Source organism: Rattus norvegicus, chromosome 9, assembly GCF_021556685.1.
Source record: "Rattus norvegicus strain SHRSP/BbbUtx chromosome 9, alternate assembly SHRSP_T2T, whole genome shotgun sequence".
Lineage (NCBI taxonomy): Eukaryota > Metazoa > Chordata > Mammalia > Rodentia > Muridae > Rattus > Rattus norvegicus.
In genome coordinates this window covers 93985903-93998271 of record NC_141542.1, presented here as the reverse complement: position 1 = coordinate 93998271, position 12369 = coordinate 93985903, and the positions used below count along the sequence as shown (strand labels likewise).

The 12369-nt window shown below is 41.7% G+C and overlaps 1 protein-coding gene across 3 annotated transcripts in view; it reads left to right on the top strand.

The window, feature by feature from the left end:
- Epha4 (Eph receptor A4) overlaps positions 1 to 12369 on the top strand; it is a 143407-nt gene that overhangs the window by 83319 nt on the left and 47719 nt on the right. For all 3 annotated transcript variants that reach the window (XM_087566338.1, XM_087566337.1, NM_001162411.1), the window contains 1 exon segment: positions 936 to 1274. In XM_087566338.1, coding sequence (XP_087422464.1) covers positions 936 to 1274 — 339 coding nt within the window.

The window sequence follows — 12369 nt, the reverse complement described above, 5'->3', positions numbered from 1 at the left end:
TTGTTTTGTTTTAGATTAAAGGCATATTTTAAACTTTTGAAACTGAATTAGATCAAGGAAGCCCCTCCTTCAATCCCAGTCTCTATTTGATAGCAGTTAGGACATAGTGTCTTGACTAAAGGGTCCACAGTCTTATCTTTTATTGTTTTCCAACTATCTGTGGTGCTTTGAGTAACCGGTTGTCTATCATGACAGTCATTGTTCACATATCAGAAACCTTTTGATGTCAGTGAGGTGAATGTGCTTTTAGATACCCTGGTGCAGCCCTAATCTATCAAAGAGTGAGAGGAGGTATCTGGTAGTCAAGGACAGCCCTGGCTTAAGCTCTGAGATCTCTCCACAGCTGTATCTCTCTTTGACATCTTTGAAATCATGTTAAACCAGTTCCCGCTAATTACCTAGGAGTGGTTTAACTCTTACCTGCACCACCGAACCATGTGTAGATAGCTGTAATCATTTAATTTGCTATTGGTAATGGGTTCCACTGAGCATGCGGAACATGTCTTCAAAAGCAGTCTCTAAGTATTAATTTTCCAGTACCCCCCAGTCCTGGGAACTGGAATCCACTTGTAAGCCACCCCTCAGAAGGTAAGATGGAGACCAGATAACGAATGCTGCTGTGCTGCCAACTGAGAGCAGGCCTGGGCTTCGAGCCCGCTTGCTGGATAGTGCTTCATGTCTCCAAGTGGCATGTTTATTTGCACTGGAGTAGAACACACACACACACACACACACACACACACACACACACACACACACACCTTCCGTCATATTGTTCTTTTAAAGGATCCCTTTTGTTTCTTTCTTTGCCTTTTGCTTGCTTTGCCAAATGGGCCTTCTTCCTCTCCTAAAGCTGCAGAGAAGATAATACAAACTCTAAAGGGGTCCAAAAGGATCTCAGTCCCTGGTGTGACAGTCTGTTTTTCTTTCTCCAGGCCCACCATCTGCTCCCCTCAACTTGATTTCTAATGTCAACGAGACGTCGGTGAACTTGGAATGGAGCAGTCCTCAGAACACAGGTGGCCGTCAGGACATTTCTTACAACGTGGTCTGCAAGAAATGTGGAGCTGGGGATCCCAGCAAGTGTCGACCCTGTGGAAGTGGAGTCCACTACACGCCACAGCAGAATGGACTCAAGACGACCAGAGTCTCCATCACTGACCTCCTAGCACACACCAATTACACGTTTGAGATCTGGGCAGTGAATGGCGTGTCTAAGTACAACCCTAGCCCGGACCAGTCAGTGTCTGTCACAGTGACAACCAACCAAGCAGGTAGGAGTCAATTCCTATTTACCATAACTCTGTTTTAGGGGTGATAATTATGAGCTGTAGAACCTATTATAAATCTAGAAGCTGCCTTAGAGTGAGTACAAAAGGTTTTGAAGAGGATGGGCACTAGTTTATCACAAAGTTTCAGACAGTAACTGAGTGCCATTCTTGTATCAGGCAATAGAGTGAATCAGAAAGTATGATTGAAAGATGATGAAACGTTAGTAAACTGAGTGCCTTGGGCCCAGTTGATATTTAATCGCTTCTTTTGTCTTTTGAGAGTATAAGTGCATGTGCATATACAGCTACAAGAGCCCATGAGCACTGTCTTAATTAGCGTCTTATTGCTGAGAACAGGCACTATGACCAATGTAAGTTTTATAAAGGACATCATTTAACTGGGGCTGGCTTACAGGTTCAGAGGTTCAGTCCATTATCATCAAGGTGGGAACACGGCAGCATCACCTCAACCAGGCAGGCAGGGTGCAGGAGGAGCTGAGTTCTACATCTTCACCCAAAGGAAGCCAGGAACAGACTGAGCATCCTCAGGCAGCTAGGAGGAAGGTCTCCAAGCTCACCCCACCACAGTGACACACTTCCTCCAACAAGACCACACCTTCTAATTGGGCCAAGCAAATGTGAACCATCACAAACACCAAAGCACTAAGACTGGAAGAGCCTACTGTCCACCTCTCCAATATTTCCTCTGAGGCAGAGTCTCTCCCTAAACCTGAGGTTTGTGATTTCTAGGACAGGCTGGAAGCTAGCAGACCACAGTAATCCTTTTGTCTCTGCCCCATTGTGGTGTATGCATGCTGGGTGTCGTTACTGGGATCCAAACTCCGGTTCTCACGATTGCCCAGAAAGCACTCTTAACCACTGAACCATTATTCCACCCCCAATGTTTGCTACTTACCTCTCAATCCATGGGTGCACATCACAGCATTTGCAGATTACTTAGGATCATAACATTGATGCTACTAATGCACGGTGTTACCCTGGCATCTCTTGATTTATCCAACAAAAGTATTAGCTGCTGTAGTTTGGATCTTGTTCTTAAATGTAAAAGACTATAAATAATATACACAGTCCTATATCAGAACCAACTGCATAAATCTTACTTCTGTACTTAACAAAATCTCCCTTAAGAAGCTTGCTTATCCTGTGTGATCGACACACCTATAATCCTAGTGCCTAGGAGATGGAGGCAGAAGACTGAGGAGCTTGGGCTATGCTCACACCCTTTCTCACACAGCATCCCGTTTGAGATGCGTGCTAATTTTGTAGACCTTTACCTAGTTGAACTGAACTGACCTGAACTGCACAGGAGGTGGCAACCCATCCATTTCTGGTAGAACATAACTTCCAACAGACATATCTGGAAAACTTTGTTGTTCTTGAAGTGTTTGGGCTGAGTTAATTACCAATCTGTCACACAGGACAGTCAGGGTTCACATGTGGAGATCAGAGAATGGAGGCTCTCCCTCCACTGTGGAATCCAAGGGATGGGTTTGGGTCAGGCTTTCCTGGCAGACTGGGTTTTTTACCTGCTGAGTTATCTCACTGGCCAAGTTCCCTGCTATTTTTGAAGAGTTCAGGAGGAGGGGGAGGAGGAAAATGACTTATGTATGAGACTCTTATGCCAGCAAGCATGACCAGAAAGGGATTGTAAGCAGTCCCAACCCCGCTGCCTCATATTTCATTTTCCTTTTAAGTGTTTCAGGAGGTGACTCCCATAGTCAAGTAGAATATCCATATTAATTGATCCAAAAGAAAAGTGTGCCAGACACTTAATCCAAAGCCATTATTACTTTTTTTCCATTTTACTCTGAATTTCCTAGAATACATGAAAGAAAAAGCTTGGGACTTTCAACAGGAGCTACTATGGAAAAGCCACCAACTGTTTAAGTATGGACATTTTATTGTAGTTATGAACCATAAGTATGTCAACTTTTTACCTTTTGTGTATATTTTCACATGGGTTGAGATGTGAGTGTCTGGTACATGCATTTGTGTACACATAGGATGGTGATCAGAGGACAGCGTTGATAGATCCCTCAGGTACAATCTTGTCTGATATATAATTTTTTATTATTTTCATCATTATGATGACTATTATTACTGTAGGGGGTCTTCATTGAACTAGTTATGCTGATTGTCCAGTGATCACAAAGGATCCACCCATTCTACCTTGTTAGAAAAATCTGTCACCAATCTTAGTTAATCTTTCTAGGCATGCACTTTCCTGACAGCTTTGGCCCTGATTCCTAAGCCCTTGCCTTTTTTAAAATTTTGTACTTTTAGGTAGTCTGCACTGTTAGAGGTTGTATTTCTAAAAAGACAAGAAGAATGTCAGACATTTTAGTAGTATCACAAGTAAGAGTTTGTGACCACCAGTAAAATTTCTTTGTTGTATTGTTATTACACCCCCCTCTGTGTATGTGTGTGTGTGTGTGTGTGTGTGTGTGTGTGTGTGTGTGTGTGTGTAAAGGAATAGACATACCACAGTTCCTTGGACCATAATTGGTGTCAGTAGAAGAAGTGGCCAACACGTGCGGCGCTGTGTTGGTACTTAGAAGAATCTGGTGATGGCCAGTCAAGGGTTTTAAATTCAGTCCTTCTCCATCCTCATTCCATCCCTAGCTCTGGGACAACTGCTCTTTCACTGAGCCCAGTCCTCTCTCTTATCACATCTTTTTAATTATCCTCACACAAGTGAGAACATTGTGCTCTTAACCAATTTAAAACTACGACTGCCCCCTTTGAGCCCACATCTATGCAGGGTCAAGTCTGAAATCATTCTCTGGTAGAGGGCAGCCCTTGGGAGATAGGCTTAACATCCATAGGTTTTAAGAAGAGACTTGCACAGTTCTTCATATACTTAAGGACTCAAGCCAAAAGATTATGTCAGCCCATACTATGCCAAAAGGTCCAAAGAGCAAATGAAAGGCATGTTGAAAATCTTCCCCATGAATAACACGTGCAAGAACTTTATTAGGAATGGAGGAAAAAGTCAAAACTTTTATGAAAAATATTGTTGTAATTATTTTAGATCTAGCAGAAAGGTAGACAGGCAATTCCTCTGGAGCAATGAGGTGACTCCTTCCCCATCTTGTTGACTGATCCTGCAGGGAGGTTTGTTTAATAGGACCAAATTCCATCTCTTTATTTTAATTTTCATGGAGGTAGATGCTGGGAAACTGTTCAAAATTAAAAATAAATCTTTCAATAAGAAGACCTCCTATCACGCCACCCAGAAAGTGTTTCTGCAAAGTAGAGAACTTCACACATGTGCACAGGGCCGCCTAGATATCCTGCCTCACACTTTGAAGTTTGCTGATTCCAAATCATTGGGTCGTTTGTCTTTGCTTAACAAACCCTTTCTTAATAATGGTGACAGTTAATAATGCAGGCTAGATTCCTGGGTGACTGTTGCAGTCAGCAGTGCTACCAAAGCTCCCCTACGCATATTTACATATGCACAATTATATTCTAATTGCATTTTGTTCCATCATTCCACTAAATTAGATTCCTTAAGGACCTGTATAGGCCGTGATGGCTTACTCTGTAAGGAATACATAGAATTAATGGATGCTAATGGTTGTTGTTAGCATTTAGCACCCAGAGGCCTCATGATAGTTCTCTACCTTTGCTGTGTTTTCATGGTTTTGTCTTCTGTGCTTTGTTTGGTGGTGTTGTGTTTCTCATGAGTGACATGGGTTTTTGTTGTTATTGTTGTTGTTGTTGTTGTTGTTGTTGTTTGGTTTTTGTTGTTGCTTGTTTGTTTTTCAAGCAAACCAAGGACTTGATAACAAGGAGAAAATCTTAGTGTAGAACTAGGCCTTTCCTTCCAATCACTAGGAAATCAATGGTAACCCTGTATACAGCCTGGTGTGTCTCCCACTGTGAGAGAGAGGGGTGTTGGATTTAGAGGGGCTTTGATGGTAGGTGGTGTGAATGGGCTATATTCTCACAAGACTGTGTAAAAACCATTTGAACCCAGATATACCAGCAGCCTTTTCCTCTCCCCCTGGGATCAAAAACAAGTCAGCACAAAAGACAAAGGAAGTCAGGGTCTCTGACACTTGGTTTTTGATAAGTTGAGTGGTGCATGCCGGCTTTGGAACTCACCAAAAGGGCTTAAAGGAGAGATGCTGGTTGTTTGCCAAGAGACTAGTGTTCTGCGGGAGGGAAGCTGGTGCTGAGGGGAGGGGTGAGCACACTGCATGCCGTAAAGGGTGGGGTGGTCTGCATTGAATATCACTACTTCTGCAGTACCTACTGCATTCACCTCAGGAGTGAGGGAGGAGGTGGGGGTGGGATGAGGAGGGGAATCTACCTACAATGTCACCCCATTAAAGCTTGAAGGCAAAAGCTCCTCCCAGACTTCCTGTCCTTCTTAACAGGCAAAGGGAGTAAATGAAGCCTGGCTTCCTGTGGCTTCCATCCTGTAGCAACATTCTGCCTTTTGTTTGAGAAATTGACTTCAGTTTCTGGAAAATGGTTATGCAAACTGCTGGTGACTTGTTTTCTTGCTTTCCTTCAGTTTACTTTGACTTAAGTGGACCGTCTCAGGCAAATGAATACAGGGTGTGCTCCTAGATGAGGGAGATGCTGTGTAAATGGAACAAGGTTTTCTGGCTAAGGAACTGAATTGTGATATTTTTCTTTAAAATCCCGTGGGAGCACCCAGCGTTAACATTGCTGGCTTCTTTATACTGTGCATTTCCTAACTTCCTCACACTTAGTCAGCTCTGAGACTAGATCATACTGAGAGGAAAAGGTGCTTGTTTGTCTTATCATTATTAACCTGACATCTATGAATAAGTAGTTTTCTCTACTAACCCCTCTGAACTTCATCCCTGGGCAGGGATATTCGTGTTTTAAACAGTATTTTATTTTGTTCAAGTATGAGAGAGTGTATGCATGAAAACAGGTATGTACACGAGGGCACTTGTGCAGAGGCCGGGGAATAAATAACTTTCAGGAATCCATTCTATTTTCTTCTTCCACCAGGAGATAGCTGTAAGCACTTTGACCTACTGAACCACCTCCCCAATGTACAGTTCGGGTTTACATTTGCCTGTAACTGGATGGGAAAGAGTTGGCCACCTCCCTCTTTGGCAGCCGTCCTGTTACAGTGACAAACAACCGAAGCACTGAGTCCAGAAGCATCAGATAAATAGTCTATGGATTATGTGGTTATCTCAGCCTGCCAATTATCTAATGCTGCCTTTTCTATGGGGTCGGTCCTATGGGTTCAAATGTACAGTCAAAAGCCATGACTTTGGAGTTAATAGATCTGGAGATTCAGAAGCTATTCCAAGGTGGGAAGCAATTCTTAAGGGCTTCGGTATAATTATTATAACTTTGCAACACTGGTGTGACTTTTATAGTAATGCCCATCTCCTAAGAGTCCCAGAGCCAAGTGACATGACATACTCCTGGGTGGTTGTAGTAGTACTTGAAGGAGGCTCCTGTTTCCTTGGTTGAACTGCTGTAGGCTAAGATCGTAATTTAGTCATTGCAGTGGTTTGAGCCTTCAGGAGCCTCTCTGAAGACCTTTCCCAGTGGCTTTGCCATCAGACAAACCGGTAGGGCTTGTTAGACTGGCATTGTTCTTTAGGATTGCACAGTTAAGGGAACTGTAAGAAGAAAGAAAGCCGCACCACCAATAAACTGGCAAAAAGCTTTGTCATAATACCATTCATTGTACTAAATGTAGTAGTAGTTATTCAATATCTTTGTTGACTTAACTTTTATTTACAGTAAAAACAAATGGGTTAACTCTGTCTAGTAGTCATACATCCAATAAACCCAAAATAATGAGACGAGAAAAGAAAATAATTAAGTACAAGAGGCACACTGTCTGTTGTTACTCAACTGGTAAGCTCCCATTCTCTCTTTCTCTGCCATCTTTTAATTAGACACATTATGTTATTTGAGTGGGATAATGGAGAACAGTGGGAATTCTCGTCCCCACTGGGTATAATTGCTACCTGTCTTCTAGACAGCAGAAGAAAGCTTCTGGGGAGATGGTGGGAGAAGGAACAAGAATCTTGGGACAATTGAGTGAGGTGATTTGCCACAGGCATAAAGAAGCCAGGTTTTCTGGGGTCTGAAGCTTAGATGGGTTTTTTTGTGATTTAGGGGTAGAATATGGACTCAGAATACAAAAAACATAATAATAATAATAATAATAATAATAATAATAATAATAATGATGATGATGATGATGATGATGATGATGATGATACAGGATCCATATGAAGGTTTTTAGCTTTCCCTTGTCACATTCTGACAAGGCAAAAGAGAATACAATTGTCAGATAAAGAGCTCATTGCATTAGTATGCTCAAGGCAAAATGAGGAACAGGAGAATCTGGCTTCATAGGAAAGGTGTTGAAAGGCGAGGTCATTGCTCAGTATGAGTCTAGCCAGTGGTTAGGTGTGAGAGGGGAAGGCCATACTGGAGCTAGCCAGAAGGAGAATTTGAGAGCAAAGGACAAGTGGAAAGCACATTCCCATTGTTTTTTAAGAATTATGGCGGATCCAATGCTCAAATGAAGGCTCAGGACCAAGGCTTTTCTTTAAGCATGCAAAAGAAGGATGAAAAAAGAAAAGAAAAGGAACAAATTGTTGGTATTTGAAAGGCACAAATGTTAGCTGTTTTTAGCATCCTACCTCCCCTGTCCTCAAACAACCCACTAAGAACAGCTTTTGTTTTTCTAAAGGGTTAAAGATAATCAAAGGATGAGTAATAGTTTGAGGCATGTAGTCCTGTAGAATTCAGATTTTGGCACCTATAAATAAATAAAGTTTTATTGGAACAGAAGGCCAGTCATTTGTTCACATGTTGTGTAGGAGGGCTTCCCGCTGCAGAGAACATGGCTGAGTAGCTGTGGCACAGTGCATGGCCAGCAGTGTAAACATAATTAGCAATCTGGCTTTACATTTATTTTCTAAGCTGGTCTCTACTGTGGCATACTAAATCAAGAAAGGGGAGTGGTCAGAATGGAGGTTAAGATGTTGAAATGGCCCTGCCACTTGTGGGAAATGATGCTTCAGGGGAAGGATGTGGCAGCTTAGCACTCTGGCTAATCCCTAAGACAGTTTGTATTTGGCAAGACACATTATTTGTAAGATGTTTTGATTGTGTTAAAAAAAATTAACTAAAGTAATTGAGATTTCAAAGATGCCTTTGCTTCTGTGGACCACAAATCTTTCCCCTTGATACTCATATTTACATCTGCCTCTTTTGATGCTGATTGATGTGCACAGGTTTTCCTCAGTATTTAAAATTATTTAAACAAATTTGTGTGTGTGTGTGTGTGTGTGTGTGTGTGCGCGCGCGCGCGCGCGCGCGCACACGTGGGTGCTTGTGTGTGTGCGTGATATGCATAGGCACATAATATACGCCACAGTCAGAACAACTTTGGAGTCAGTCAACTTTTTCCTTCCATCTTTATATGGGTTCCAGGTATGGAAGCCCTGCCATCAGTCTTGCTCAGCAAGTGCCTGCCATCAGTCTTGCTCAGCAAGTGCCTGCCATCAGTCTTGCTCAGCAAATGCCTTTGCTTTGAGAGGAATCCTGGTTCTCCTTAAAGTCTACATCCTTCCCACTTCAGGTCTTAGATAACCACATGCTCTGATTGTTCATGCTATCCTCTCACTGCAATGGTTTGTTGTCCGCTTTGATCTTTTGATCCCTACAGAATTTGATAGAAGCAGGGAAGTGGCCCAACAAACCCAGTCTGTAAAGAAATCCCACTGAGGTTGCACTGAGGATACACTGTCTGCGCGTCCTTCCTTGTTGGCGCATAATGGGGTGCAAAAATGGCGACTGGTTGAGAGACCTCTGTTTGCTTGGATAATTATAAGCTTGACCAAGAACACAATGGTCTTCAGACCGTCCAGGCTGTGGTTTTCTCATTAACAGGTCTGCTCCAGCCACAGGCTCTTGGCTTAGTCCATAGACCTTATGAAATGTGTATTGAAAAGACATATATATATAGTACAATATTTTCTTTAAAGAAATGATCTCCTGACTTAAAGTTTATACCAAAAAAAAAAAAAAGATTTTCATTCCTGTAGAATGTTGTTATTTCCACTGTAATTAATAGGCCTACTCATTAATTCATTATTATAGTTCTAAAATCAAATGCATAAGCAGTTTCATAAAATATAGCCTTTTTTGTTTGGGGAACCAGAATTCCTGGATTTGTATTCATGGTTGGTACCATAAGGCCTGGTGAGGAGAAAAATGAAAAGCCTTTCAAAGGAATCTACTAAATTATCCAACTTCAAGGTTGACTGAGCAGCTTAGACAAATGGTGTGTCTACAGTGCCTAGTGGTAATTATTGTGTATAAGTGAAAGTTCTCATTGTTTAGAGAGGTAAATATTTCATTCTCAGAAAATGGATGTTGGTTTTTATTTATACACCCAAGCCAGAGAACACTGGCTTCCTTAACTCCATTTGCTTTGCTCCTACATAAATATACACACATGTTCATCTGTGAGACAGAGAGTCCACTCTCTTGCTTGCTTTTGGCAGCCTAATTCTGTGTTCTTTCTCATTGCTCAATGTTGTGCTTCTTCCATTGAACTCCACTGCCAACCTAATGCTCGCTGGGGTAGCCATCAAGAGATGCAAAACATAAATGCCTGCCTTCAATGGGAATTGAAGAGCCTGGGGTTCACATAAATTCTTAGGTGGGTTCCTGCACTCTCTAATTATCCTTCCAACCAACGAAATGAATCACTGTCTCCTTAGATTAGCCAATGAAGACTCCTGAGTTGGGTCTGCAATTGAACATCTGAAAAGATCCAGAGAATCTTTATCAAAGCTCCCACTAACCCCCTGCTGATGTCTCCTACGACTTTTTATTTTTGCCTTAAATATCATGAAAATCTAAAAGTCATGTTGAAGAACTAATGCTGCCTTGAGAGATCAGAAGTCTGCAGGGACTAATTGAAGTCCTTGTCTGTGTCTTCCAAAGGTAGAGTTTGACTATTGAGGAAGACATTGCCTATGATCTTCAGGTAGATCAGAAAATAATGCCTTAGGTTTATAGTTTTTCAGAGAAGTAAGCCTTAGTGGTGAGCACTTCCTTTCTTTAATTAGCCTTTCCATGGTACCCACCTGGCGTGTGTGTGTGTGTGTGTGTGTGTGTGTGTGTGTGTGTGTGTGTGTGTGTGTGTGTTTGTGGTTGCCCTTCCCCCCCCCCCCATTAGGAACATGGTGGCTTTCATTGAGAAATATCACAGACACTCTCTCCTGTATTATTATTGAACTTGAAGGTCATAGCTTGTGCCCAAGTCAGGTCTGAATAAACAAAAGAGCCAAATTTGTAGTGTTAAGTAAATGAAGGAAACTTGAATATTGTGGTCCTTTTGGGAAGAGGAACAAAGAGTTCTGGTAAACTCCCAAGTCTGTCCTCAAATAGAGGGTCGACACACAATTTCTTTTTTTATCTGATGAATTAGTTGCTAAGCCTTAGCAGCAAGGATCTGCCACCAGCAGGTTCCCAGTATTTGGGACACTTGGGTAAGATCCATCCATTAGAACACTCCTTGAGAAGGGAAAGCTTACAGTGGCTCCCTGGAGTTTGTTTGTCTAGATAATATAGTGCAAGCAGTAAATCTGCTACCTTCAGAATCAACTCGTTGGGTGGGGGAGGTGACTAAGTGTGTATTTTGGGCGTAATAAGTTAAGGTAGTTGGAAACAGAACTTCATGTTTCCTTACCAAAGCTAAGGGCATACATAGAAACAGTCTTTCAGATATGTTAGTAACAGAAAGCTTATGTGTATCCTCTGCCTTCACTAAGGTAGCCAAGGACTCTTTTTTTTTTTTTTTTTTTTTTAACTTTGAAAATTACTGGTGATCCCAAGAGTTGCTGATGTAGGATGGAATTTTTGGTTGTGCTGAGGCCCAAAGAATCTACCTTGATCCTATAGGGTTCTTAGGAGATGGAGGTTTGAGGGAGCTTGGTAGGAAGCATTCTTAATTAAATGCTGAATTCTGGGGGCCATATCTATCAACTTGTTTCTTCTCACTTAAAGTGGAGGCAGAGTCATCACTGTAGAATGTGTGGGTGCTTGTTGTTGCTTCATTTTCACCAAGAACTAGGAGGACAGCAGAACCCTGAACAGTGGAAGTTAGCCTGTCCTCAAGTAGGCAGGAAGAAAGGTGTTTATAGCTTTCATTTGGAACTTACTTCATTTGGAGCTGGCTTCAGAGAGAGCCTAAGACAATGCAGTTTGGAAATCTTAGAATTTTTAAATGTGTTATTCAGAGAAGGAGCCCTTCTAATTTTTTGAGGTATATTTGAGTGGAGCCTCTCTTTGCACCGTGTGTTTTTCTCTTCCTCCTCCATTTCAGAGTGAACACAAAATAATGTCCATAGCGCACTGGCGCTGGACTTTACAGGTTTCTCAGTGACCATGCCGTGTGAGTATTTTTAGGTGAGAAGTTGTTTCTAATGAGGCTCTTCCAACTCTTAGGGATTCACTCCTGGGTGGAGCTGGATCCAGCAAATTTCACACTTCAGCAAATTGTGTTTAAAGAGAGGCCCTTGAGAGATGCCGTGAACTCCCCTTCCCCTTATTAAAAAAAAAAAAATTCCCCAAACAGTTAGGGCTTTCCTAATGCAGTCTTTGTTATATTTTATGACTACAAATGTCATCTTGAATTCTTAAGCACAGATCTAGTTGAACACATCTATTGGCCTTAATAACATTTTAAATTTTAATGGCTCAGTTGTTTCCGCTCTGAGCTTATACTGCATGTAGGAGTTTAAACTATCTGGCATACACAATTCCGTTTCTGGCTGATACCCTAAAAATTAAAAAAAAAAAAAATTGTGGCTGCCAATTCCCAAGCTTAAATCCTTTTCGTAAATGACTCTTCTGTTCCTAATTTGAAATGTCGCCTTTTAAGAGGACTGTCCAAGAGGTAAAGTTTCAAAGTTGAGGATTCGTTTTATGGCCATGTTTGTTTGTTTGTTTGTTTGTTTGTTTGTTGAGAGCATATCATAGGGTAGTGACCATTCTGAGGAACCACATTCAAAAGGAGCTGTTTATAATCTAATCCAAA